Source organism: Carettochelys insculpta, chromosome 6 (genome assembly GCF_033958435.1).
Source record: "Carettochelys insculpta isolate YL-2023 chromosome 6, ASM3395843v1, whole genome shotgun sequence".
Lineage (NCBI taxonomy): Eukaryota > Metazoa > Chordata > Testudines > Carettochelyidae > Carettochelys > Carettochelys insculpta.
This window is the reverse complement of record NC_134142.1, coordinates 125,610,027-125,637,395: the sequence shown is the minus strand read 5'-3', so window position 1 is coordinate 125,637,395 and position 27,369 is coordinate 125,610,027. Positions and strand designations below refer to the sequence as shown.

Below are 27,369 nucleotides of genomic sequence, written 5' to 3'. Positions count from 1 at the left end.
GGAAACCCCGGTTTTAAAGTAGATACACTGAATCACATATTGCTGCTACACTATATAAGGCTGTTATAGCAGTGGGGTGGTCGGTCCCGGGCCACCCGACTCCCCCTGCTGTATCAAACCCCACGCGCACCCACGGGACCCGGAGCAGGTCGGCACATTGTCACCCAGGTGTGGCGCAGCCGCCGGGGCTCGGGGACACCAGCCCTTCGCAAGGCGGTTTGTGTACACCATAAACCGCCCGGCCCCGACGCCTTGGCCCCGGCTGTGGCCCAGGGTGAGCACCAGCGGCTGCAGCTGAGCCTAGCACTGTGACCTCAGTCGCTCAGTCACGGGGCCGACAGGCCCAGCAGGAAAACCGCAGCGGCGTGAGGGAGCCAGGAGGGGCCGAGGCCTTGCAGCCTGCCGGGGTCAAGCCGGGTGGCCACGGCCCTTAGCGTGTCCATAGGGCCTCAAGTCTGCCACTGCACACGAGTCGGCTCGCGCACCGCTGGGGGCTGCCGGGGGCGCAGCCCAGGGTCTGAGGGGTGTGGGCTGGGGTTGGTGTGGTGGGGGGAGCGGGAAGGGGCCTGATGTGGGTGTGGGGGGGGTGCTGGCGGCTTGTAATAAGACGCGGGATCTGGGCACAGCTAGAGAACTCAACCCAGGTACCTTTGCTTAAAATCCGGGCCACTTACAGCCCCAGGCTGGGATTGTCTTCTCATACGGCAAATCCAACCAGCCACCACAGCACCTCGGCCAGCCCCACCGGCCAGCCAGACACCTCACAAGCAACCCACAGACTTCCCAGCTGCTGCGCAAGCCCAGACCAACAGCCCCCAACTTCAGGTGAGAGGCTCTTAAGCCTGTTTCACCCACACCACACAGGTTCTTCCAGACCCAAAGGGCCCAGCCCCAGACCCCGGTCAATATGTCTTGGCTCTGACCCAAGCAAGCACACCAAAGCTAGACCCGTAGATCTAACACCTAAGGGTGTCTTAATACTAAAGAAAGACCCGGGTTAGAGAGCAGAACGGTTACGTCAACACTGAACATCCATCAGGCGTAACCACCGGAGCAACCAGCGATGTTACTTGCAGATTCTTGAATGTGTCTGAAAGTTCTTTTCAGGTCACCTAGATTCAGTCATCGGCAGGTTGTGGGTCCGGCTCGCTGGGGTCCACTTGCTGGGACATGGACCCTTGCAGATGATACCAAGCTGGGAGGGGTTGCAACTGCTTTGGAGGATAGGGTCAAAATTCAAAATGATCTGGACAAATTGGAGAAATGGGCTGAGATAAACAGGACTAAGTTTAATAAAGACAAATGCAAAGTGCTCCACTTAGGAAGGAACAATCAGTTTCACACATACAGAATGGGGAGAGACTGTCTAGGGATGACTACAGCAGAAAGGGATCTAGGGGTTATAGTGGACCGCAAGCTAAATATGAGTCAACAGTGATTCTGTGATGCATTAACAGGTGTGTTGTGAACAAGACACGAGAAGTCATTCTTCCGCTCTACTCTGCGCTGGTTAGGCCTCAGCTGGAGTAGTGTGTCCAGTTCTGGGCACCGCAGTTCAAAAAAGATGTGGAGAAACTAGAGAGGGTCCAGAAAAGAGCGACAAGAATGATTAAAGGTCTAGAGAATGTGACCTTCGAAAAAAGGCTGAAAGAATTGGGCTTGTTTAGTTTGGAAAAGAGAAGATTGAGGGGAGACATGAGAGCAGTTTTCAGGTATCTAAAAGTGAGTCATAAGGAGGAAGGAGAGAATTTGTTCTTCTTGGCCTCTGAGGATAGAACAAGAGGCAATGGGCTTAAACTGCCACAAGGGAGGTTTAGGTTGGACATTTGGGCTGCGTCTACACGTGCACGCTACTTCGAAGTAGCGGCAGTAACTTCGAAATAGCGCCCGTCACGTCTACACGTGTTGGGCGCTATTTCGAAGTTGAAATCGACGTTAGGCGGCGAGACGTCGAAGTCGCTAACCCCATGAGGGGATGGGAATAGCGCCCTACTTCGACGTTCAACATCGAAGTAGGGACGTGTAGACGATCCGCGTCCCGCAACATCGAAATAGCGGGGTCCTCCATGGCGGCCATCAGCTGGGGGGTTGACAGATACTCTCTCTCCAGCCCTTGCGGGGCTCTGTGGTAACCGTGGGCAGCAGCCCTTAGCCCAGGGCTTCTGGCTGCTGCTGCTGCAGCTGGGGGTCCGTGCTGCATATACAGGGTCTGCAACTAGTTGTTGGCTCTGTGTATCTTGCACTGTTTAATGAAAGTGTGTCTGGGAGGGGCCCTTTAAGGGAGCGACTTGCTGTTGAGTCCGCCCCGTGACGCTGTCTGCAGCTGTGCCTGGCTCCCTTATTTCGATGTGTGCTACTGTGCCGTGTAGACGTTCCCTCGCTGTGCCTATTTCGATGTTGGGCTGAGCAACGTCGAAGTTGAACATCGACGTTGCCAGCCCTGGAGGACGTGTAGACGTTATTCATCGAAATAGCCTATTTCGATGTCGCAACATCGAAATAAGCTATTTCGAAGTTGGGTGCACGTGTAGACGTAGCCTTGGAAAAAGTTCCTAACTGTCAGGGTGGTCAAACAGTGGAATAAATTGCCAAGGGAGGTTGTGGAATCTCCATCGCTGGAGATATTTAAGAACAGGTTAGTTTGATGTCTACCAGGGATGGTTTAGACAGTACTTGGTCCTGCCATTGGGGCAGAGGGCTGGACTCGATGGCCTCTCAAGGTCCCTTCCAGTCCTAGTGTTCTATGAGTCTATGATTAACCCACGCGACCAAAGCTCGAAGATGGGTGTTGCTAAATCCACATGCTCCCTCTGAGGGCCAGGCCCCATCCAGGCAGGCTGAACTCACGAGGGCTGAAGAGCAAAGGAAATCCCTGCCAGGGCCCATCTTACAGCTTCTCATGTGCAGAGGGAAAATTCCATCTTCTCCATAGGCCTTGGCCCACCACCTGACCCCGTGGGGCTCTGGGCTGAGTGTCCATTTGTTGCAGTCCCAGTGGGGGGGGAACCCACCACCACAAAAGGGGTGTTGGCCATCTGGGCCTTTGCTCAGTCTGGTGGCCTGGCTGGGGAGGAGCCCCCAACTTCCCCTATGAACCTCAGCACGGACACAGTTCTCACCCAGCTGCAGAGCTAAACACCTGTAACTTTACCTACGTGCACGACACAGCCAGCTAAGGAGCCCCCCTAGCTTCAGGGCATCCTTAGCTTTCCACGGACACCTCCCGCCCCCTCCAAACACTATTTGGGGCCAAGAGCCACACTGGGCAGCCGAATGGTTTCCAGACCCAATGTAAAGCTCCAGCCACATGACACAGCTGATGGAATTGGTGGCCAGGGCTGGCATGGGGCTGGGGGTTGGTGTGGGTGTATGGGGCACGTGGCCAGGAGGCAGAAGGCTGGAGGCAGGTGTGGGGGTGGGGGAGGGCTGGCAGCTGACAATGGGTTGGCGGCCAGAGTTGGGGGGGCAGGCTGGGGGCTAGTGGGGGGGGCAGGTGGCTGACGGGGTGTGGGCTGGGGGGGGGGGGGCTGGTGTGCATGTGATGGCGGAGAGGCCACAGCAGGCTGGGGACCTGCGGGGGATGTGGGCCTAGGGCCAGTAGTGGATGGGCGCCGGCAGGGCAGGACGAGCATTGCCTGACCCCATCACTGGCGGACAAGAACCCACCCGGCATGCACTGAGCTGCGGCTGCCCTGCGAGAACGCCTGGGCCCAGGGCCGTGCGGAGGCGCCAGGGGGAGCTTGGAGGGGCCGGCTGCCCTGCGAGAATGCCCTGGCCCAGGGCCGTGCGGAGGCACCGGGCAGGGGAGGGCTCAGCTCCCACGTCCCAGCCGAGCTGTTGCGTCTCCCCAGCGGCGCTGGGCTGGGGCTGGCTGGGGGCTCTGACTGCAGCCACCTCCTGCCCCCTCTGCTCCCAGGGTGTTGGGAGCCGGCAAAGCCCCATCTGGTGAGTGCGGTACTGGGGAGATGAGCCCCCCGGCCGGCGCGGCACCTCAGAGGGGCTGGGGCTCAGCACTGACCCCCTGGCCCCAGCAGACAGGCCGGGGGCACAGCGCCCCCTTGTCACAGGGTCCCCAAGACAACAGCAGTCCCCCACCCCCGGGGACAGCTGCAGCTCAGAGCTGCTGCGTGGGACACAACCCATGGGGGGGGAGGGCATCGGGGGGGCATGTGACCTGCTCTGGCTGTCCCCCACCCCCCTCCCTGCCCCCTCTAGCCCCATGACCTAGCCACTGGCCACCTGCCCCCCACCCCAGCGGGCCCCTACATTGACCCCCAACACAACTCCCCCTCCCCCCGCTGACCTTCATTGAGACCCTCATGGGTGCATCACCCTTTGCCCCCCCCACCCCACAGACACCCCAGTTACCCCCAGTACTACTGAGGAATAGGGGAGCGAAGCTGTAGGGGAGCCGTGGGGCGGCAGGGCCAGTGACGGGCAGGAGGTCCTCATCCAGACTCCCCCCGGCCGGTGCTCTGCCCCCCAGACACCCCCCCAGTGTGCCAGACCCACAAGGGGGTCCCACTCTTCCTCCAGGTCAGCCATGTGGGGAGAGCTCCCTGTGCCCTCCAGTAGCCCCTGCCTCATCCCCCACCTCCACAGCCTCTGGCTTGGGCCTGGGGGATCTGGCTCCCCATCACCCCCTGGCTGCCTCGGGCCCCGAAGTGGCTGCAGGGGGCTGAGCCCGTCCATCGCAGAGCAGACACAGCTGCTGGACAGGTGCTCTGCCCCCACCTGCCCTGGCCACCCCCCCACCACCCTCAGCCAGCCCCCACCTGCCCTGGCCGCCCCCCCCAGCACCCTCAGCCGGCCCCCACCTGCCCTGGCTGGCTCCCTGCACCCTCAGCCGGCCCCCACCTGCCCTGGTCGGCCCCCAGCACCCTCAGACGGGCCCCACCTGCCCCAACTGGCTCCCTGCACCCTCAGCCGGCCCCCACCTGCCCTGGTTGGCCCCCAGCACCCTCAGACGGGCCCCACCTGCCCTGACTGGCCCCCCACATTCCCCAGCACCCTCAGCTGGCCCCCACCAGTCCTGGCTCGGCCCCAGCACCCTCAGCTGGAGGGGCGAGAGAGGACAGGTACTGGGGGGCAGGCGGAGGCCGGGGAGATGACTGGGGCGGGTGCCTACCCCCTCTGCAGGGCAGATGGGTCACGCACTGAGTAGCTGCCAGCCCCAGGCCTACGCCGCAGTGTGCACAGACTGCCTGGCAGGCGAGTGTCACTCCCCCTGGTGGGGAAACCGAGGCACAGGCAGGCTTTGTAAACCGAGACATACCCGCCTCTCTCCCGGGGTCAGGGAGCCTTAGGCAGTGACCTGGCGGGGGAGAGACCCCACACGTGTCCCAGCCACCCTGCAACCCTGGGGTTCGAAAGAGGCCTGGGCTCTGCCACCGCCTGCCCCCCCACGTCTGCCAGCAGGGGAGAGGGGCTGTCAGTGTTTGGGGGAGCAGGTAGGTGGGGCCCTGGCCCAGCTGCACCTCTGGAGCTGGGTGGTGCATGAATGCTGGGGGCTCCCCCACCTGGCAGGCCGCCAGTCCAGGGCCGGGGGCACCAGCATCCCAAAGCCCCTTTGGAGGTGACTCACGCTCTGCCCATGTGTCTCCATAATCAGCCACGGCATCTCCAGGGCACCCCAATGTCTGCGGTGGGAAGGGGCCTGTGTTACAGCCGAGCCCCAGGGCACCCCAATCTCTGGGGTGGGAAGGGGCCTGCATTACAGCCGAGCCCCAGGGCACCCCAATGTCTGCGGTGGGAAGGGGCCTTGTGTTACAGCTGAGCCCCAGGGCACCCCAATGTCTGCAGTGGGAAGGGGCCTTGTGTTACAGCTGAGCCCCAGGGCACCCCACTCTCTGGGGTGGGAAGGGGCCTGCATTACAGCCGAGCCTCAGGGCACCCCAATGTCTGCGGTGGGAAAGGCCCTGCGTTACAGCGGAGCCCCAGGGCACCCCAATGTCTTGGGTGGGAAGGGCCCTGTGTTACAGCTGAGCCCCAGGGCACCCCAATGTCTGTGGTGGGAAGGGCCCTGCGTTACAGCTGAGCCCCAGGGCACCCCAATGTCTGCGGTGGGAAGGGCCTTGCGTTACAGTGGAGCCCCAGGGCACCCCAAGGTCTGCAGTGGGAAGGGGCCTTGTGTTACAGCGGAGCCCCAGGGCACCCCAAGGTCTGCAGTGGGAAGGGGAGTTGCTCAGGGCAGTGAAACTGAATGGCAGCACAGCTGCCAGTGGGCACGGGGTGTGGTCCTGGGTGGAAGACATTGGAGGCTGCGTAGCTGCCACCCTGTGCTGGTTTTTGAGTTTCAAGGGAGGCAGTCTCAGACCGCGCTCCAACAAAGGTTAGGGGAGCCCCAGAAGATTACAGGGGCACCCTGGAGAACCCCCACACCTGGGTAACACAAAACCAGCCAAACCTTTATTGTCTGCAAACAGAAGAGAAGGTGGATCTGGGGGGGCTGGCAGAGGGGGGCTGATCCCGGATGGGGTGGCGGGGGCTGTGTGTCTGGGGAGACATTCTGGGGGTTGAGGGGTCACTGCGCCCTCCCCCGATCTCACTGCACAGCCTGTTCGTTGGCGCTGCTGCTGGAGTCCTGGGGTTTCATGACGTCGGGGAGCTCGGGGGGGCTGGAGAAGGGGTCGATGCGGAGAGCCTCAAAGGAGTCATCTGGAGAAGATGGGGGAAGAGGGTCAGAGGCAGGATCGGCTCCCGTGGCCCCCCTCCCGCCAGCCTCTTCCCCCCAAGCACTCACCCCCAGCTCGGAAAGCCAGGCCCACCGTGGCTGGCGCCTGGGGCCGTGCCGTCTGGCTGGTGAAGCCGCAGTCTCCCAGGGTCTTGCTGTCATCTAGCAGCTGGTCATCCTGGGGTGGAGAGAACGGAGCAGGGCAGCTCGAGACACTGAGAGGCAGCCACTTCTGGGGTGGGGCAGCTGAGGAGCTGCTACACATAACACAGCACAGGCTTGGCCTGCCCAGTGCTGACCCAGCTAGCCGTGGGGCAGGACAGGACGGTGGGGGCAAGACAAGGGCCAGCCCCCACCCCGTCCAGCCCCCTGCCGGCTCCCCACAGCATGACACACCTGTCCAGCCTTCTGCACGGCCCCTCGGGAGGGTGCTGCCCATCCACTCCTTGCAGCATAGCGGCCCCTGCTCAGCCCCCCACCAGTCTCCTGACCTATGGTGCCCCCTATCCAGCCCCCACCTGTCCCCTTGAGCCATGGCGCCCTCTGCGCAGCCCCACGGCGCCCCAGCCTGGCCCTGCACCTTGTAGAGCCGCTGCTCCTCCGGGGGCCGCTTGAGGATGCCCTCCACAATGCGCTTCAGCTCGTACACGGTGCTGGACTCCTTCGCGTCAGTGAAGATGGTTGTCTTGTGGCGTCGGATCATCAGGAACACGTCCTGGGTACAGAGCACCAGTCAGCGTCCCAGCCGGGCCTCAGCTTCCCTTTAGCTCAGAGCCAAACACCCTGCGGCCACGCCTGGATCAGCGCTCGCCTCACCACAGTGTGTCAGCGCCAGCCCCCCCCCGGTGTTCCTCAGTTCCCCTGGGCCAGCACCAGCCCCCCCCCCCGGTGTTCCTCAGTTCCCCTGGGCCAGCACCAGCCCCCCCCCCCCCCCCCCCCCCAGCTGGGCCTCAGTTCCCCTGGGCCAGCACCAGCCCTGCCCCCCCCGGTGTTCCTCAGTTCCCCTGGGCCAGCACCAGCCCCCACCCCCCGCTGGGCCTCAGTTCCCCTGGGCCAGCACCAGCCCCCGCCCCCCGGTGTTCCTCAGTTCCCCTGGACCAGCACCAGCCCCCCCCCCCCCCCCGCTGGGCCTCAGTTCCCCTGGACCAGCACCAGCCCCCCCCCCCCGCTGGGCCTCAGTTCCCCTGGGCCAGCACCAGCCCTGCCCCCCCCGGTGTTCCTCAGTCCCCCTGGACCAGCACCAGCCCCCCCCCCCGGTGTTCCTCAGTTCCCCTGGACCAGCACCAGCCCCCCCCCCTGCTGGGCCTCAGTTCCCCTGGGCCAGCACCAGCCCCCCCCCCCCCCGCTGGGCCTCAGTTCCCCTGGACCAGCACCAGCCCCCCTCCCCCCGCTGGGCCTCAGTTCCCCTGGACCAGCACCAGCCCCCCCCACCCCCGCTGGGCCTCAGTTCCCCTGGACCAGCACCAGCCCCCCTCCCCCGGGCCTCAGTTCCCCTGGGCCAGCACCAGCCCCCCCCTCCCCCCGCTGCCCAGGCCCCTCAGTTCCCTGGACCAGCACAGCCCCCCCCCCCCCGGTGTTCCTCAGTTCCCCTGGACCAGCACCAGCCCCCCCGCCCCCCCGCTGGGCCTCAGTTCCCCTGGACCAGCACCAGCCCCCCGCCCCCCACCGCTGTGCCTCAGTTCCCCTGGACCAGCACCAGCCCCCCTCCCCCCGCTGGGCCTCAGTTCCCCTGGGCCAGCACCAGCCCTGCCCCCCCCGGTGTTCCTCAGTTCCCTGGGCCAGCACCAGCCCCCCCCCCCCCCGCTGGGCCTCAGTTCCCCTGGGCCAGCACCAGCCCTGCCCCCCCCGTGTTCCTCAGTTCCCCGGGCCAGCACCAGCCCCCACCCCCCGCTGGGCCTCAGTTCCCTGGGCCAGCACCAGCCCCCGCCCCCCGGTGTTCCTCAGTCCCCCTGGACCAGCACCAGCCCCCCCCCCCCCCCCCCCGCTGGGCCTCAGTTCCCCTGGGCCAGCACCAGCCCTGCCCCCCCCGGTGTTCCTCAGTCCCCCTGGACCAGCACCAGCCCCCCCCCCCACCGGTGTTCCTCAGTTCCCCTGGACCAGCACCAGCCCCCCCCCCCGCTGGGCCTCAGTTCCCCTGGGCCAGCACCAGCCCCCCTCCCCCCCGCTGGGCCTCAGTTCCCCTGGACCAGCACCAGCCCCCCTCCCCCCGCTGGGCCTCAGTTCCCCTGGACCAGCACCAGCCCCCCTCCCCCCGCTGGGCCTCAGTTCCCCTGGACCAGCACCAGCCCCCCCCACCCCCGCTGGGCCTCAGTTCCCCTGGACCAGCACCAGCCCCCCCCCCCCCGGTGTTCCTCAGTCCCCTGGACCAGCACCAGCCCCCCGCCCCCCCCGCTGGGCCTCAGTTCCCCTGGACCAGCACCAGCCCCCCCTCCCCCGCTGGGCCTCAGTTCCCCTGGACCAGCACAGCCCCCCGCCCCCCCGCTGGGCCTCAGTTCCCCTGGGCCAGCACCAGCCCACCCCCCCCCCCCGCTTGGGCCTCAGTTCCCCTGGACCAGCACCAGCCCCCCCCCCCCCCCCGGTGTTCCTCAGTTCCCCTGGACCAGCACCAGCCCCCCGCCCCCCCGCTGGGCCTCAGTTCCCCTGGACCAGCACCAGCCCTGCCCCCCCCGGTGTTCCTCAGTTCCCCTGGGCCAGCACCAGCCCCCCCCCCCCCACGCTGGGCCTCAGTTCCCCTGGGCCAGCACCAGCCCTGCCCCCCCCGGTGTTCCTCAGTTCCCCTGGGCCAGCACCAGCCCCCACCCCCCCGCTGGGCCTCAGTTCCCCTGGGCCAGCACCAGCCCCCGCCCCCCGGTGTTCCTCAGTCCCCCTGGACCGAGCACCAGCCCCCCCCCCCCCCCCGCTGGGCCTCAGTTCCCCTGGGCCAGCACCAGCCCTGCCCCCCCCGGTGTTCCTCAGTCCCCCTGGACCAGCACCAGCCCCCCCCCCCCCGGTGTTCCTCAGTTCCCCTGGACCAGCACCAGCCCCCCCCCCCGCTGGCCTCAGTCCCCTGGGCCAGCACCAGCCCCCCTCCCCCGCTGGGCCTCAGTTCCCCTGGACCAGCACCAGCCCCCCCTCCCCCCCGCTGGGCCTCAGTTCCCCTGGACCAGCACCAGCCCCCCTCCCCCCGCTGGCCTCAGTTCCCTGGACCAGCACGCACCCCCCCCACCCCCGCTGGGCCTCAGTTCCCCTGGACCAGCACCAGCCCCCCCCCCCCCGGTGTCCTCAGTTCCCTGGACCAGCACCAGCCCCCCTCCCCCCCGCTGGGCCTCAGTTCCCCTGGACCAGCACCAGCCCCCCCTCCCCCGCTGGGCCTCAGTTCCCCTGGACCAGCACCAGCCCCCCCCGCCCCCCGCTGGGCCTCAGTTCCCCTGGGCCAGCACCAGCCCCCCCCCCCCCGCTGGGCCTCAGTTCCCCTGGACCAGCACCAGCCCCCCCCCCCCCCGGTGTTCCTCAGTTCCCCTGGACCAGCACCAGCCCCCCGCCCCCCCGCTGGGCCTCAGTTCCCCTGGACCAGCACCAGCCCCCCCTCCCCCCGCTGGGCCTCAGTTCCCCTGGACCAGCACCAGCCCCCCCCCCCCCCGGTGTTCCTCAGTTCCCCTGGACCAGCACCAGCCCCCCGCCCCCCCGCTGGGCCTCAGTTCCCCTGGACCAGCACCAGCCCCCCCTCCCCCCGCTGGGCCTCAGTTCCCCTGGACCAGCACCAGCCCCCCGCCCCCCCGCTGGGCCTCAGTTCCCCTGGGCCAGCACCAGCCCCCCCCCCCCCGCTGGGCCTCAGTTCCCCTGGGCCAGCACCAGCCCCGCCCCCCAGCTGTGCCTCAGTTTCCCCGGGTCGCCGGCGGGTCCCAGCTGGGGGGGCCGGGGGCGGTGGGGGGAGCTCCCGGGGGGGGCCCGGGGCGGGGAGGACTGGGGGGGGCGGGTCTCGGTCTCTCTCTCACCATCCCGGCCGCTCCCCGATCGTCCAGACGCAGCCGCAGCCCCCGGCTCCGCCACGATCCCGGCCTGCACCGCGCGACCTCCGACCCCACGCTCTGCGCGCGGCCCGCCCCCAGGCCGCCATGTTGGGAAAGGCCGGGGCCGCCGAGCCGCAGGACCAATGGGGAGGAGGGAAAACACGGAGGGCGGGAAGGCGCGTGAGCGGCCATATTCAGAAGGTCAGAAGCGCTTCCCCCGACATCTTGAGAAGGTCTCTCGCGGGGTCGCCATCTTGAAAGCGGTCAAAGGTGCGATGCGGCGCCCCGCCGTCAGCCATATTGAGCAGGTCCGATGGCCTCCCCCGGCACTGCTCGGCAGCCATATTGGGCAGGTCACAGCACCGGCGGGGCCAGGCGAGCGAGCAACTCCCGCCCCGCTCCCGCCCCGCGCTCTGCACAAGTAACACACACGGCAAAACCAGCGTGCAACAAACACCACTAACCCCCCGCAGCTCCCGCGCACGCTGTCCGGGGGGGCAGGGCACGTTCCCTCCGCGCGCCGACGTCACACGCAGCTGAAGCCCCTCCCCCCGCGCAGCGCGGAGCGGGGACGGCCCCCTTCCGCGTGACGTCACAGCCCTTCCCGGGGCTGCTCCGCGCGAGCCGGCGAGTTGCAGCCGCTCGCACCGCGCATGCGCCGCGCTCGGGCCCGGGCAGCTGCCTGCACCGGGATGCGTGTGAACCCCCCGCCCCCACCCCCGCCGGGACGGGCCCCGTTGCACCCCCGAGCCCCAGACTCCCTGTGAGAGCCGCCCGCTTCCCGAGCCCCTGCACCGGCGCGTCCGTCCCTCCCACGGGAATTTGGGCCTGGGCTGGAAGCACAAGCAAATGTTCAGCAGTAACGTGCCGCAAACGCACAACCTCCGCCCAGCCCCCTTCATGGCAGGGGGCTGCAGCCCCGCGCCAGCGCAGGTGGGGCTTTACCCTGCCCTGGGGAGACAGCCCGGCGCTGCTGTCCTGTGCCAGCCCGCCCACCGTTAGTACGGAAAGCGGCACAAAGGGGGAGACTACACAATAGGTATTTGCGGAGTCAGACGAGGCAGCAGCGGAGCCCGACCTGCAGCCAGCAGCGGAGCCGGTCCTGCAGCCAGCAGCGCAGCCCGACCTGCAGCCATCAGCGGAGCCGGTCCTGCAGCCAGCAGCGCAGCCCGACCTGCAGCCATCAGCGGAGCCGGTCCTGCAGCCATCAGCGGAGCCGGTCCTGCAGCCATCAGCGGAGCCGGTCCTGCAGCCAGCAGCGGAGCCCGACCTGCAGCCAGCAGCGGAGCCCGACCTGCAGCCAGCAGCGGAGCCCGACCTGCAGCCAGCAGCGCAGCCCAACCTGCAGCAGGCAGCGGCCGCTCTGTTCAAGGCAGATAAGCAGAGCTGTCCCAGATCTGGGTTGGTTGGGGACGGCTGCCCTACGCTCTGTGCTTGGGGAGAGACTGGTGCCTGCAGCAATGGTCAGGCCGGCCCTCACACTCATTGGTGGCAGTGGGAGGCAGAGTCATCCAGCCCCAGCTCACTCTGCCCCCAATTCCCATGCATCGATCTGGGGAGGGGGCTCGGGGAAGGTGTGAACCACCTCCTGCACTCACTGGATCACTCCAGAGTGACCCCTGCTGCCCACACCAGAACCCCCAGGCCACAGGGCTGCAGGGAAGGGGCTTGCAGAGTGGGGCGAGACAGGAGGAGGTGGGCTGTGGTGGGGGCTGGGTTACATTGGGGTATGTCCCAGACTCCGCACCCTCAGAGGTGGCGCTGGGTGTTTCTTCACTCTGAACACACCTTAGTCTCTGCAGCTCTGGGGCTGGTCTGAGAGCCTCCGTGCTGGTAACAGACGGGGGAGGCTCTGCTCGCCGAGCGAGGGGTGCACTTCCCTGGCCTGCACAAAATGAGCGCTCGTTAGAGCGTCCTCGTTTCAGTTACCCACAGAGTGGCGCAGGGCCGACGTAGGCCATTAGATATCAACGCCCCGTAAGCGATGGCCCCCGGTAGCTCTGCGCACCCCGGCTGCGGCCTCGCGCAGGGCACGGAGCTCTTAGATGCCCATTTCAGAGCATGGCTCCGTTCCTCCTGTACCCAGGAGCTTCCCTGGCGTCCGCACGGCCGACTTCCTCTTCGACAAGCATTGAGCAACACCGCACTGGGCCTGTCACATGACTGGATTTTATCTCCAGGCTTTACCAGCTTCAGCCCTCAGCCCCCATATCCACCCCTGTAGCCTCAAGCTTTACCTCCCAACCTGCAATCCTGCCCCCTCCCGCCCTCAGGCTTCGCCCTTCTCAGCCCCAAATCGCACCCCCCATCCCCAGGATGAACCAGCTTCAGCCCCAAACCGGCCTCTGGGACTAACCCATCCATGGCACTGGCTGGGGAGCCTCCACCAGCAGCCAAGTGTGCCTGGTGGAAGGAGAGCTGGCGTGGAGGTGTTCCGCCGGCAGGGTAAGGTAAGGTGAGCCGAGCCGAGCCGAGCTGAGCCACGCCCACAGGAGGGGTGTGGGCGCAGGGGTAATGGGCATGCAAGGGGCTCTCTGCAGTCCCTGCCCGGCCGCCATTGAAACAATGGAACTAAATTGGGTTGGTTTAACAACTGGCTCCTTCCTGCCGGCCGTTAAACCAATTACTCTGGGTTCTACGATTCCAGCAGCGGCAGGGCGGGGAGCGGCAGAGGAGTCAGCCAGTGTAATGGGATTTCCTCGTGGGACCCTTATTTTCACTTCGCGGCGCCTGGGGTTCCTTCCATGGGACCCCATTTGGGAAACCTGCCCTGAGAAACCGGAGTGGTCCAAGCAGACCCCAGTCGGTGGGGGTGTGCGCCTGGGGATGTGACTGTCTGAAATGGGGCCTGCAATGCAGTGGCTTTAAAATGGCCCCGACTCACCCAAAAAACACACCCTAAATTAGCACTTGAATTTTCAGTTTCACACCCCTGTTTCCTGCGTCTCTGAGTAACGCTGGCTGGGCGCAGCCCGGTCCAAAGCAGAGAGGGGGTCCTAGGCCGCAGTGCGAACAAGCCAAAAGAGAACAGAAGGAGCCAGCAGCAATTCTCCAGGGTGAACGGCTGGTGGAAATAAATTCTGACTGTTCGGGAGCTTCCCTGGTTCTGTTTGCAAGTGGTGCCCAGGTGGGGCTGGCTGCGGGTGCCAGCAGATGGCTGTGTTGTTTGTGTAAACTGGGACATCTTTTCGCTGATCAGTGCTGCCTGGCTCTGGGGCTGGCTTGTTTCCTGGGGTGTCTGGCCTGAGGGGTCCCTGTGCCAGTTTGTGGGGCTGCAGGGGGAGAGGTGGAGCGTCAGCTGGCCGCAGAGTTTGTGTGGCTGGACCTGGAGAGAGACAAGTCAGGATCCCGCAGGGGGGATCCCCCCAGGGGCTGTGGCACAGGCTTTGCCTTGGGGTGGAGGGTTGGGGGCTGGTGTGGCAGTGGCCAGCCAGGAGGGGAGGGTGATGGGTGCCGGGAAGTGAGGGGACCCAGGAGGGGGAGGGGACCGTGTGGGGGATGGATGCCGGAACCTGGTGCTCCCCCCAGCCCATCTCTGCTGTTCCCTTTTGCGGATTCCGCAGCCCCCTCAGCACCACCCGGCCCCAGCAGGGACCTGTCAAACCCGACACAGTCCATGTGCCTCCTGCATTGGGTGGACAGGAGGAGAGAAACTCCCCTGACTGCCCAACCCCAGCCCCTGTGTCACCAGCAGCACCGGTCCCTTCCCTGGGGCCTGCCCCCACCTCCCATCATGGACCCCGTCCCCCCAGGATGTGGGCAGTACAGAAGGGAGCGGGAACAGCCCCTGGGCCTGAGTCTGCCGGCAGCCTGGGCCCCTCACTCGCAGGGGAGGCAGCTGCTGGATACACCTCCAGGGGCAGGACTGGGGCGACACGGCAGGCAGCTGGGCATGGCTCGTTGGGGGAGAGGGGCAGTCAGGAGTGGTTTCCAGGTAGCCCCTTTGACAGCTCCAAGGGTGTGTGAAGAGGGGCGGCGGCCCACGACAGGTGATCAGAGGTTTACAGCCAAGTGCGCCCCTGGGCTCTGTGGGGAGAACCCAGGAGTCCGGGCTCCCAGCCCTCCTCTCTACCACTCTAACCCACTGCCCTCCCAGAGCCGGGGAGAGAACCCAGGAGTCCGGGCTCCCCCATCCCCCAGCAGTGGCTATGACCAGCCTCCCAAGCCTTGCAGCCAGTTTCCTGTGGGGCTGAAGGGAAATGAACCCACACGAGCTTCCACTTTTGTTTTCCAGGGAAGAAATTCAGCACCTGGAGAGTCAGCGGGGGGCAGGTAACAGCTGGGTGTGTGGGCATGCAACAGATGTTTGGGGGAGGTAATATGTTGGGGGGACATGTTTTAGTACCTCTGTGTGCCTCACTGTCCCCTCTGCGCTGCGGGTGTGTGAGGGTTAACCCTTTGCTGTCTCAGTTCTCCAGCAGAGCTTGGCCTTGGCTGGAGCCCAGGAGTTGGGGGCGTCGGCCATCTGGAGCCCCGCCTCCTGCCCAGTGCACTATGGGAAATGCAAATGAGAAAAAGTAAGTGGTCAGGTGCAACCTGCCCAGAGCTGGGACTGGGGCCCTCAGTCCTGCCTCGCAGCTCCCCACACCTCAACCCACTGGACCCGACTCCCCTCCGAGAGCTGGGAGAGAACCCAGGAGTCCTGGCTCCCAGCCCCTCTGCTGTCTGTCTCCCAGGCCGACCCCTCCACCTGGGGGGATAACGCAGAAGCTCCGGGAGGACGTCACCTGCTCCATCTGCCTGGATGTCCTGGAGGATCCCGTCTCCATCGACTGTGGCCACAACTTCTGCCGGAGCTGCCTCTCGGCCCACTGGAGCGGGGTCTCGGCCTGGGGGCTCCGGTGCCCCGAGTGCCGGGCTCCCTGCTCCAGGGATAGGATGACCCCGGACGTGCGCCTCAGGAGCCTGGTGGAGAAAATCAGAGACCTGCCGTGCAAAGAGACACTGACAGCCCCCCAGACAGCCAGCACACAGGTGAGGGCAGCACTGGCTGGGCCAGAGATGCAGCCACCTCTGGGGTGGGGCAGCATGGACCAGGCACACAGCACTCACGGCTACCCGGTGCCCCAGATTCCTGCGTCCCTGGAGGGGTCAGGTCCCCGGGAGCTGAGCACGCGCAGCTCAGAGCTGCTGGTCAGAAAGTGTCTCACAAACAGCCTGTGACACCACCCAGGGCCCCACGGGGAGACTGGCTCAGGGCGCAGTGGGTGGTGGTGGGAGGAGACATAAGGCCTTTCTAGGGGCACCAACTTCCATCTGGCCCCAGGGCAGGAGTGGCTGCTCCAGGGGTGGGAATGGGGCGTGGGGCTCTGCTGTGGGGAGCTGGGGATGGGCTGGCTCAGGGGTGAGGTCCCAGCTCTGTCCCTGCAGCAGGCGCCAGGGGCTGTGGCAGAGCCAGGGCGGCCGGTGCAGCTGGTGCGTCTGGACGAGGCAGGGGACCTGACCCTGGACGAGGAGGCCCTGAGCCGCTGCCTGGAGCAGGGTGGGGTGGGGGACGCCCCCGTCTGCCTGGTGTCCGTCATCGGGGAGCAGCGCATGGGCAAATCCTTCCTGCTGAACTACCTGCTGCGCCGGCTCCGGAGCCTGGTGAGTGCAGCCCTGAACCCTTCCTGGAGAGGGGAGAGAACCCAGGAGTCCTGGCTCCAGCCCCGCCCCAACGGCCCCTTGCCTGTGTCTCCCCTTTTCCGGCAGGACGTGAAGGACGACGGGTCGTGGATGGGCCGGGAGGAGGAGCCCCTGGAGGGGTTCGAGTGGCGAGTTGGCACCTGCAGTGTCACCAAGGGGGTGTGGGCGTGGAGCCAGCCCTTCTGGGTCTGCGCCGAGGGGCGGCAGGTGAGTGGGAAGTGGGAGGGGGAAATGGCGGGTGCATGAGTGACCCCAGCAGGTGGGTGGGGGTGCAGAGCAGAGGCTGGGTGGAGGGCGCCATTAGCAGGTTCCTGGGAAGGGAGGCAGGGACCGGGGGTCACACGGGGTTCTGGGGCAGGGGGTGCTGGCCTGTGACCGGCCTGTGGCTCACCCCCAGGTGGCCGTGCTGCTGGTCGACACCGAGGGCTCCATGGACATCGCCAGAGACACAGAGACCAGCGTCAAACTCTCTGCTCTCTCCATGCTGCTGGGCTCCTACCAGGCAGGTGCTCGGGGGTGCTGCGGGGAGGGGGCAGGGCCCAGCAGGGGGTGCTGTGCTTCAGGGAGTGAGGTGGGGGGTCCAGCAGGGGGTGCTGTGCCGTGGGGGTGCAGGACAGAGCCCAGCAGGGGTCACTAACCTGTGAGGGGGGGTTCAGGGCCCAGCAGGGGTCACTGTGCGGGGGGGTGGGGGTTGCAGGACAGAGCCCAGCAGGGGGCACTAAGCTGCGGGGGTGGGTGCAGGGCCCAGCAGATTGCGCTGTGCAGGGTGGGTGCAGGACAGGGCCCAGCAGGGGGCACTAAGCTGTGGGGGGGGGTGCAGGGCCCAGCAGGGGGCGCTGTGCAGGGTGGGGTGCAGGACAGGGCCCAGCAGGGGGCACTAAGCTGCGGGGGGGGGGGTGCAGGGCCCAGCAGGGGTCACTGTGCCGGGGGTGGGGGTGCAGGAGAGGGCCCAGCAGGGGGCAATAAGCTGCGGGGGGAGGGTGCAAGGCCCAGCAGGGGGCGCTATAGAGGGTCGGGTGCAGGACAGGGCCCAGCAGGGGGCACTAAGCTGTGGGGGTGGGGGCAGGGCCCAGCAGGGGGCGCTATGCGGGGGGCAGGTGCAGGACAGGGCCCAGCAGGGGGCACTAAGCTGCGGGGGGGGGTGCAGGGCCCAGCAGGGGGCGCTGTGCCGGGGGTGGGGGTGCAGGACAGGGCCCAGCAGGGGGCACTAAGCTGTGGGGGTGGGGGCAGGGCCCAGCAGGGGTCACTGTGCTGGGGGTGGGGGTGCAGGACAGGGCCCAGCAGGGGGCACTAAGCTGCGGGGGTGGGGGCAGGGCCCAGCAGGGGGCGCTATGCGGGGGGCAGGTGCAGGACAGGGCCCAGCAGGGGGCGCTCTGCCTGGCAGGCAGGGCTGGAGTGACCACATTGCCATAGGGCAAATAAGGGACACTGGCCTCTGGGGATGGGGGTGGGGCGGCTGTCCCATGTCAGGGCTCCTTGGCGATGGGGGCGGCTGCTCCAGGGTGAGGTACCAGGGATGGGGAGTGGAGGACGGAGTCTCCAGACTCCAGGGGGGTGGGGGCAGATGTTCGAAAGTCTCCCGGCCATGGGGGGGTGCATGAAACAGGAGTGACTCCCGGGGGCGTGGGAGGCCGGGGAACGAGGCAACTGACCCGTGGAGGGGCTCCCCGGCAGCGGGAGCTGCCCCCCTAAGTGTAGAGCCCCAGGGATCGAGGCAGCCGCCCTGTGGTGGAGTTCGCCGGCACTGGGGGCTGCCACCGTGGGGTGCCGGAGAATGGAGCATTTGCCCCACAGAGCAGCTCCCCTGCAGCAGGAACTGCTGCCACAGGGTGTAAAACTCCAGGGAACAGGGCAGCCCCCAGTGGAGGAGCGCCTGGCAGGAGAGGCTGCCACCCCCCGACACTGGGCGCCAGGGAACAGGAGGCCCATAAAATAGGGGACAATTTGCGTGTGAGACAAGTGAAAAAAGGGACTGTGCTGGGGTATGCAGCATGGATGGGCACCCTGGGCTGGCCTGGCCTCCAGGGCCCTGTGCTGCAGGGAGCAGGTGATGCTGGTTTCTGTCTCTAGCCCTGTCCTCTGTGAATACGTGCAGATCCTGAACGTTTCCAGACAGCTGAAGGACCCTGACCTCGAATATCTGGAGGTGACGGAGCAGGAAGGCTGGACATGCTGCTAGTCTCACGTGGGCCCAGTGGGGTAGTCTGCCCATTGTCCAGCTGGGGAAACTGAGGCCCAGAGAGACTCACTCACTTGCCTGAGGTGACTTGGGGAGCCTGTGGCACAGCCAGAGATAGAACCCAGGAGTCCTGGCTTCCAGTCCCGCCCACCTCCTTTCTCTAACCACTAGACTCCATTCCCCTCCCAGAACTGGGACAGGACCCAGCTGTTCTGGGGCGATACCTGACTGGGGTGTGCTGCCCCCCTGGGGCAGATGGAGTCTGGAGTTCACCTGTGCCTCAGCCCCACGCTTACAGGAACTTGGGGGTCCCCAGAGTGCGTTGGCCCCTTGGTCGGTTCTGTTCCTGCTGGTGAGACATGGGGGGCAGACGGAGCCCCGGAAGGGGCCCTGGGAGAGGGGAGCCCCGGCTGGCAGTTCCCCTCTTTGGCCACCAGGTGTCTCTGCTCCCCCGGCAAAGCCCTGGGACCCGGGTGAGCCCCCAGGCAGAGCTGGAGGTGGAGGGTGGGCACGTGGGGCTGGTCGGTGGGATTTCCAGCCCCCCCAGTACACACGCTGCCTGCCCGCCCCAGCGAGCCAGCCCCACACTCAGCCCCCACTCGCTCTGCTCCGCAGATGTTCCTGCAGGTGGCCGAGGAGGTGGGAAAGGAATATGGACTGCAGCCCCTTCGGGTGAGAGCTTCTGCCCCGTCCCCTGCCCAGCCCCCTGCACCCCCTGCATCCCCTCCCCCTGCATGGGATGCTCCTGCCCCGGGCACCCTGTGCCCCACTGCCAAGGGGTTCAGTCTTCCCCTCCTCCCCTCCCCTCCCCACCATCCCAGCCTGTGCCCCCCAGTGACCCCCCCACTCTGCTCCTCTCTCCCCTGCAGCACCTCGACCTGCTGGTGCGGGACTGGAGCAGCTCCCAGCTCCTCGGCGTCGATGGTGGGAAGGAACATCTGGCAGATGTGCGACAGGTGACAGTGGGGCCTTGGGGCCTTGGCCCTCTGGGGCGCCGGGTCCGACCCAGCCCGAGAGGGGAGCTGGCGGCTGGCGGTGGGTTGGGCGTGGGCCCCGGGGTGTTTCCCGGTGTTGGTGTCTCACTGTTGTGACCCCCCGGCTCTGGCAGATGTTGGAGGCGACGTCCCCCTGCAAACACCCCAAGGCCCTGGAAGTGCTGAGCAGAAGCAGCAGCCGCTGTTACCTGCTGCCCTTCCCTGGCAGACGGATCATGACTGGCCGAGGGGGAGCCCTGAGAGGTAACGGCCCCAGGCTGGGCGGCGGCTCCGAGTCTGCAGTGGGGCGGCTCTGTCTCCGCTGGGCAACGGCTCGCGGGGCGGGAGGTGGGGGGACGCTCCGGCTCTGGGTTCATTGCCGTCCCCCTGCCCTTCGCAGACATGGATGAGGATTTCCGGCAGAGCCTGAGGGACTACGTCATCGCCGTGGTGGGCTTGGCTGGTGACCGTGTGTGGAGGAGCCGGGATGGAGAGCTGGTCACAGGGACACAGCTCGTCGCCGGGATAAAGGTGGGCACAGGCCAGCTGGATGTGGGGGTCAATGGGGGTTCTCCCCACAGGCAGGCAGGGCTGCTCCAGTACCCCAGTGCAGCAGTAGGGGGTACTCTGTGATTGAGTGGGGGCGGGGCCCAGCAGCGGGCGCTGTGCTGCGGGGGGTCGGGGGGCAGGGCCCAGCAGGGGGCGCTGTGCTGCGGGGGGTGGGGCAGGGACAGAGGCTTTTCCCCTTTTGCTGAATTTTTCCTCGCTGCGACTCAGGGCTGTATTTATGTTGCAGCTAAATCCCAGCTTGGATGATTTTGTTCTAACTTCCTAAATCGCCCAGTGAACTGCTCCATTTCCTCCACCAGACTATTCACCTCGTTGTCTTAGGGCCCTTCCTTAGCTGCTCCTCCCCAGAGGTGGCTGCATCTCAGCCCCAGGTGTGCCATCCCTATGATCGCATGTCTCTAAGCCCTGCGTGATTTCTTGCTATTTTTTTTTTTTTTGTGTAGAAATTCTTGTATCTGATCAAGAAACATCGCTCTGGCTTCTCCTCTCCCTGTCAGGTACCTTCTCTCCCCATCTCTGCCCCAAAGCAGTCCAGAATTAACTTCCATTGTAGAACTGCGCCCTGCTTTTGTCTTATTGCTGGTGGGTCCCTTAAACGTGGCTGTGCTTCTGTGTCAAGCAAGTCGCCCCTCTGCGGTGTTGCCGTGAGGCTATTCCTCAGCTGCCCCAGAGCAGTAGTGGCTGCATGTCAGGGCTGAGTGAACCACCCCTGTTCTGGTTGTGTGTGGCTGTTCTCAGAGGCCCTGCCCCAGAGGTGGCTGCATCTCAGGAGTGTGTTTCCAGTTGTTGGTAAATGTTTGGTTATTAATTTTTTCTGCAGACAAATTTGAGTTTCCTGAGAAATACGAAAAGCTGAAATAGTTGGACAAGGAAACGCCGCAGTGGTGTCTCATGGGAATCGCAGTTTGTCTTTGCACGTTACCTTTTTTCCCCAAAGAGTCAGCCCCCTTGTTGGACTGCAAGTCCCATAATGCACCACAGAGGTGGGAGGTGGTGCATCATGGGAGTCAATGGCTCTGGAGCATCATGGGGCTTTTCGTTTGGATGTGTGGGATCCTGCTGAGCTGCAGCAGTGGCTGATGGGAGTTGTAGTTTCGTGCTGGCTCGTGGTGATGGGTCCCAACATCCGTCTCACCCCAGTCTTGCCCTCCCTGCACAGATGGCCATCACCTTTCACAACGAGCGAGTCATTGACAGAGCCCGCGCGGACCACGCTCTCTTTCTGCGGGAGAAGGTGGGTCTGGGGGAGGGGCTGTGCCCCTAGCCGGGGTAACCCGCGGGAGCCAGCAGGAGATGAGGCCGGGTGGCTGCGGAGAAGGGAGGCTCAGACTCCTGCCTCAGGGTGGTGGAGGTTGCTGGAGGGGCTGGCTTTGAACTTGGGGTCAGGAGGGGCCCATTCACCCAGCAGGGACTGGGACGGGGCCCCTATCCCAGTTCTGGTCTGTTCCACGCCCGTCGCAAGGGGTCCCAGTTCTGGTCTGTGCCACGCCCACTGTGGGAGCCCCGATGCTGGTCCGGTGGGGGTCTACGCAGCGGTTGCCCTGGTAACGCTCTGGGCCGTCTCCTCTCCTGCCCACCTCAGGTCGGCGACTCCCAGAACATGTTCAAGTGCCTGGGGGTGCGGCCGGGGAAGATGGCAGAGCGGCTGGCGGAGCGGCGTAAGCTGCTGCTGGGGCGGTGCCGGGAACACACGCAGGGGCCAGCGGCTGACACAGAGGCCCTGCTGACGGAGCTGGAGGAGCAGATGCGGCGGGAGGACGAGCAATTCCTGGAGACCTACGGGAAATGCTTCAAGAAATTCGCCATTTTGGCCGGCGTTGGTGTGGGGGGGCTGCTCCTGGCACCAGTGGGTGCAGCTGCTGGTGCTGGGATCAGTGCGACAGCTATCGCGGCCGAAGCTGCTGTGGTGCTGGGCGTGGCCGAGGCAGCAGCCATAGGGGTCGGGGCTGGCGCTGCAGCCGGGGTGGTCGCGGGTGCGGGTGCAGGACTGGGAGTTGGGAGGCGCATTGTCCGGGAGGATACCGAGAAGGCCAGGGCTGCCGGTGGCGCAGGGCAGGAGGGGGACGACATTGGTGATGTGCCCGATGACAGACCCCTGATCTGACGGGCGCCCCCAGGTGTCGCAGCCCTGGGGAGGAATGGACCTTTTAGGGGAAACTTTGTGCTCCTGCGTATCTCTGAGTCACCCGCTGTCACCCTCTGTCTTTAACAGGCCACAGACTTTGGTGTTACTCGCCAGATTTGTTACTTTCTGTGCTTTGTACCTTTGTGTTATGCTTTCCATTGGTTGTTTTATGCTCACAGACACTTTGTACCAGACTCCGCGTTGTACCGCAGACCCCACTGTGCGGGTGATGCTCTGCTGTCTTAGCCTGCAGACCTTGTGCTGTCTGTGTGTGAGGACGAGTGTGTGTGAGGTGCATCTGGAAGTGTGAATGAGGATGTGGAGAGTTACCCTCTGGAGCTGCCAGTCTCGACAGCAAAGACCTGGAGGCTGGAGAACAATGGGGACTGGATTCTGCAGCGGTAACTCACTGGGAGAGGAGGATTAAGCCCCATCTGTTGGTGAGGAGTCACACACAAACCTGGGCCATGGGTGTGATGGAGTGGGGGATACCTGTGTGTGTGTGTGTGTGGCTTACAGAGGGTGTGGGGCTCCTGCTGAGGGTAACCCTAACAACCAGGTAACACCTTTGTACTGCAGACAAAGGAGGAGGTGGAGCCTGAGGGGTTTGAATTGGAACTGGGAGTTTGAAGCAGTTAGTCTGGGCTGAGGGAGAGAGAGACAAAGGAGGGGGCAAGGCCCCAGCTCTGGGGGCCCCTTGGGGCCTCCTCTCCCCAACATGGATGGAACTGGCTGTCTCTGCCTGCTGTACTGACTCCTCTGTAGGATGCTGTGTCCTGTCGGCTAATAAACCTGCTGTTTTCTTGCTGAGTGAGAGACTCTCCTGCCTGTGGACAGGGTGCAGAGCCTGGGGGACCCCAGAACCCCATCACACTGGTGTCAGAAGTGGGATGTTCTGCACCCCGAGGATGGAGCATCCAGTAGTAAGTGACGGGCGCCACGGAAGAAGAGGGGCCTGCGAGACCCAGGTGTGCTGAAGGGCAGTGAGGTGCAGTTCCCCAAGGCGGAGGGGCCTGCGGCCGAACCCAAGCAACTGCGGTCGTGGTCTTCGAGAGGGGGTGTCACACCCGAGGAGGGGTTACTCCTGGGAATCTGTTGGAGTCGGTCCCAGAAGGTGAAGGGGCCGAGGACCCAACCCCCAGGAACAAGTGACCCCTGAGGAGGCTGACGCTGAATGAGTTCTTCCCAAGACAGTGTGCTCATGGTCCCTGAGAGCGGGTGTCACACTGAAGAAGGGGTTCCGCTGAGAGTCTGTTGGAGTCGGTCCCAGAGAGCGGAGGGGCCTACGGCCTAACCCCGGGCAGCTTCTGACCCGCAAGGAGCCTGGCACACTGAAGGGATTCTTCCAGGAACTGTGGGGTGCAGAGGGCATCAGCCTGAGAGCCTGCAACCACGCTGAGCAACTCCGCTGTGAAGTGGCAGCACCTGGAAACCGAATCGAGATTAAAGAAGCTGGACAAGGCAGCATGGATGTGCAGTGGCAGAGCTGAGGGTTAAGGAGAATCCTGCAGAGGTGAGCCCGGATCGGGGCAGGGAACCCTGGACTGCATGGAGCTCTGAACCGAGTGGCCTGCCGCAGCTCAAGGAGGGAAGGAGCGATTCCAACCCATCATCTACTAGTGGCCAAGGCAGACCTGCGAAGAGTTTTCCAGGCCTGGGCCCAGGAAGGTGCCTGTGTGTCTGTGCAGGAAAGCAGCTTGTCCACTGGGAATGGCAAGTTGTCTGTGAGAGAAGCTGCTTCACCTTCTGTGTGTGTGTGGAGACCAGCCGGGGGCTGGGACAAAGGAGAGAGTGTCTCCCATTGTCTGTCTGTGTTGAACAGCAGCAGCAGCCTGGGGAGAGAGCAGAGCCTGCGTTTGGAAAAGGTGCCAATGAGGAAACTAGCCCATTGTCTGAGGAAGATTCACCAGCCTGGGGTGGCTGGAGAAGGATCCACCAGAAAAGAGCATTCCAGGTGTGTCTCTGAATCCAGCCATGGGGGCTGGAGCAGAGGGAATGGCTCTGGGATGGGCAGTGGGATCCCTGCTAAGGACACTGGTCCTTGGTGCAAGAAAAGTGCTTCTGCTTCTGGGGAAGTGAATCCTTTGCCTGAGCCTGTGGGGGCTCGAGATGGAGCCAAGATCCCAGAGCTGGATCTGAGGGCAGCTGAAGCCCAGATGGGAAGTGGGCCTACCTCTGTGTCTCTCAGGGGGGATGATGCTTTAACTCGGTCTGATCCAGTTAGTATCATCAGGGAATCCCAGAGACCAGACGATTCTGGTACTTGTTCTTTGCCTGATGCTGAGGTGTTACCGGGAGGGGGTGAGAGGACTCTGTCCTACCAGTCATCCTCTCGCCAGGACACAAGAACAGACGGGCAATGGAGTTACGCTGACTGATGAAGATAAAGGAGCTGGTAGCAGAAGGGAGGAAAGGGACCCTGACCTTCTGTCCGGTGGTACTGGCTGTCTGCCTGGAGGGGGATTACTTGGGAATCTGCCTAATGGGCCAGAAGTGATCCTGGGCGTAGGTGAAACCCAGGAGCTGGTTGTGGCTCAAGGGAGCAGTGCCCCCGTGGAGGCAGACAGGGGTGAGTTATTGTTTGGGGAAGCTCTTAAGGAAGAGAATTTCCCTGAAACTTTTCCTGACCCATCTGTGGGGACTGCAGAAAATGGGAGTGAGGTGAAGGAGAGTGAACAGGAAAGGTGCTTGTCTGTAAGAGCCAGAGCAGCCCTTTGCCTGGGGAGAAGTTTGTTTCAGCTCCTGATGGCCAGGACCTGCCTGAGTGTGAAACCACTGGCTGTGCTCTGGAAGGGTCCAAAGCAGGCAGGGTAAAAGTTTCTCAGGAATTGGAAGCTGGTGCAAGTAAAGTAAAAACTATCAGGGAATGTGAGCAGCCCTGTGAGAACCAAGTAAAACAGCTGCACAGCCAATCTCTGTAGGATGCAGGAGAGCACCAGCAATTCCCCATCTCCAGATGGTGGAAACACTTATATTCTCATACTGGATTCAACTTCTGATTCCATGGGGAGGCAGTAGTTGGAGGTGGAAGGATGAAGGAGCTGTGGGCCTGGTGGGCCAGTAAGGGATAAACAGGGATTCCTCCATGTGGATTCTGCGTCTGGGACTCACAAAACAACTCTCAGAAAGCAGTTTGGTTTGCAAATTTCCAGACTGGCTGGGAGGGGGCCGTCTCCCTGAGATCATCAATGGCCCAGCTCTTGTTAGAAGGGAGGGCACAGCCAGAGAGATCAGATTTCCACCCCAGGGGGCAAGGGAGAAGATTAGAACTTGATGGTGCTAAGAAAGGCCTCAGCCATTTATCCCCAAAATACCAGATTCTCAAAGAGGTTACACAAAAGTTGTGGTCTACCAAAGAGCAATGTAAATGTACAGTTGCAATGGGTTTGTTCTGTTACTCACGCTGACTGCTGTAACCAAGGGGTGCTGCTACCAAAAGCTGTAGAATTGTACCATGCACTGAATGTTTGGAAAGAGCCATGTGACATGATGACATTGATGTAGAAGCATGAATTGTATGTTGAAGGAGTCTGTAACTCTGAAATGTCACCATTGTTCCCTGTAACTAGTCTTGCAACCTCTGACATGAGAAGGAACATTCCAAACCTATTGTGTGGCATGAAAGGGGAAACTGAGGCACACAGCCATTGTGGTGGTCTGGCTAAATGCCAAGGATGGAAGCATTTGTACCTTCCGTTACTGGACTGTAACTGAATTCCAGACATTGGCTGGAGCAGCTGTATGGACTGGTGGTCAGACGGGGCAGGGCCCAGACCACAAAAGACCTGTTTGATCTGTTGGTGCTGCAGCATCTGTATGGGCTCTGCCCGCCCGACTTGAGAACTTGGCTGACGGACCCGGGCCGAAGCAGTGAGACCAACCAACCCAGGGGAACTAAAGGGACTTGCCCGGCTGCGTCACATGAAAAGGGCCAAGACCAAGCTCCTGACTTGGAGCCTCCCCCAGCAGGACTATGACGTGGAGGTGGTGCACATCGAGGGGAGAACAGAGGGTACAGCCGATGCCCTGTCACAAGGGGAGAGCCCCGAACTTCCCCAGGTCACCAGTTGAGTGACCCCGCTCAGTTCGGTCTGGAAGGGGGGAGAGATGTGATGGAGTGGGGGATAACTGTGTGTGTGTGTGTGGCTCACAGAGGGTGTGGGGCTCCTGCTGAGGGTAACCCTGACGACCAGGTAACACCTTTGTACTGCAGACAAAGGAGGAGGTGGAGCCTGAGGGGTTTGAATTGGAACTGGGAGTTGGAAGCAGTTAGTCTGGGCTGGGAGAGAGAGACAAAGGAGGGGGCCAGGCCCCAGCTCTGGGGGCCCCTCGGGGCCTCCTCTCTCCAACATGGATTGGACTGGCTGTCTCTGCCGGCTGCACTGACTCCTCTGTATGATGCTGTGTCCTGTCGGCTAATAAACCCGCTGTTCTCCTGCTAAGTAAGAGACTCTCCTGCCTGCGGACAGGGTGCAGAGCTTGGGGGACCCCAGAACCCCATCACAGGCAGTCAGTAAAGCAAATAGGATGTTAGGAATAATTGAAAAAGGGATAGAAAATAAGACGAAGAATATCTTACTTCCCCTATATAAAACTATGGTACGCCCACATCTTGAGTACTGCGTGCGCATGTGGTCTCCTCACCTCAAAAAAGATATATTGGCTGTCGAAAAGGTTCAGAAAAGGGCAACTAAAAGGATGAAGGGTTTGGAAGGGGTCCCATATGAGGAGAGGCTAGAGAGACTGGGACTTTTCAGTCTAGAAAAGAGCAGACTGAGGGGCGATATGATAGAGGTATATAAAATCATGAAGGGTGTGGAGAAACTGAATACAGAAAAGTTATTTACTTGTTCCCATAATATAAGAACTAGAGGACACCAAATGAAATTAATGGGTTGCAGGTTCAAAACTAGTAAAAGAAAGTTTTTCTTCACACAGCGCACAGTCAATCTGTGGAACTCCTGACCAGAGGAGGCTGTGAAGGCCAGCACTCTAACAGAGTTTAAAAAAGAGCTGGATAAATATTAGGAGGTCCGGTCCATAGATGGCTATTAGCAAGGGGTAAGGTACGGTGACTAGCCTTTTGTCGAAGGCGGGAGATGGATGGCAGGAGACAAATCGCTTGAGCATTGTCTTCGGTTCACCTCCTCTGGGACACCAGGCGTTGGCTACTGTCGGCAGACAGGATACTGGGCTAGATGGACCTTTGGTCTGACCCCGTATGGCCGTTCTTA

General features: G+C 63.5%; 2 protein-coding genes across 8 annotated transcripts; one reads left to right on the top strand and one right to left on the bottom strand.

Annotated features, from left to right (window-relative positions):
- Nucleotides 1-6,386: 6,386 nt before the first annotated feature.
- On the bottom strand, nucleotides 6,387-11,053 carry ELOB (elongin B). Its single transcript, XM_074996120.1, has 4 exons — nucleotides 10,648-11,053; nucleotides 7,254-7,388; nucleotides 6,743-6,851; nucleotides 6,387-6,657 (listed from the first exon to the last, which is right to left on the bottom strand). Exons 1-4 carry the CDS (start codon nucleotides 10,852-10,854, stop codon nucleotides 6,545-6,547), a joined length of 564 nt encoding a protein of 187 aa, XP_074852221.1. The 5' UTR covers nucleotides 10,855-11,053; the 3' UTR covers nucleotides 6,387-6,544.
- Nucleotides 11,054-11,309: 256 nt separating this feature from the next.
- Nucleotides 11,310-26,577, top strand: LOC142015020 (RING finger protein 112-like). 7 transcript variants are annotated; one of them, XM_074998367.1, is made up of 16 exons: nucleotides 11,310-12,034; nucleotides 13,585-13,789; nucleotides 14,897-14,934; nucleotides 15,073-15,179; nucleotides 15,339-15,636; nucleotides 16,033-16,248; nucleotides 16,354-16,494; nucleotides 16,685-16,789; nucleotides 18,383-18,433; nucleotides 19,082-19,138; nucleotides 19,336-19,422; nucleotides 19,575-19,704; nucleotides 19,841-19,971; nucleotides 20,454-20,507; nucleotides 21,170-21,244; nucleotides 21,593-22,945. In XM_074998367.1, exons 4-16 carry the CDS (start codon nucleotides 15,157-15,159, stop codon nucleotides 22,112-22,114), a joined length of 1,890 nt encoding a protein of 629 aa, XP_074854468.1. In that variant the 5' UTR covers nucleotides 11,310-12,034; nucleotides 13,585-13,789; nucleotides 14,897-14,934; nucleotides 15,073-15,156; the 3' UTR covers nucleotides 22,115-22,945. The 7 variants fall into 7 exon arrangements, 6 of the variants coding, with proteins under 6 accessions (XP_074854468.1, XP_074854469.1, XP_074854467.1 ...); XM_074998368.1 differs by lacking the exon at nucleotides 13,585-13,789; XM_074998366.1 differs by lacking the exon at nucleotides 13,585-13,789 and having other exon boundaries at nucleotides 11,310-13,112.
- Nucleotides 26,578-27,369: the final 792 nt, after the last annotated feature.

Bases quoted from the DNA above. Each gene is read 5' to 3' on its own strand.
- ELOB (XM_074996120.1), bottom strand. From the start codon at position 10,854: ATGGCCGCTCACGCGCCTTCCCGCCCTCCGTGTTTTCCCTCCTCCCCA. The intron at 7,389-10,647 runs GTGAGAGAGAGA...CTCTGTACCCAG, and splicing joins ATCGGGGAGCGGCCGGGATG to GACGTGTTCCTGATGATCCG. The intron at 6,852-7,253 runs GTGCAGGGCCAG...TCTCCACCCCAG, and splicing joins AGGAGCAGCGGCTCTACAAG to GATGACCAGCTGCTAGATGA.
- LOC142015020 (XM_074998362.1), top strand. From the start codon at position 14,983: ATGTTGGGGGGACATGTTTTAGTACCTCTGTGTGCCTCACTGTCCCCT. The intron at 19,705-19,840 runs GTAACGGCCCCA...TGCCCTTCGCAG, and splicing joins CCGAGGGGGAGCCCTGAGAG to ACATGGATGAGGATTTCCGG. The intron at 19,972-20,453 runs GTGGGCACAGGC...TTTTTTGTGTAG, and splicing joins AGCTCGTCGCCGGGATAAAG to AAATTCTTGTATCTGATCAA.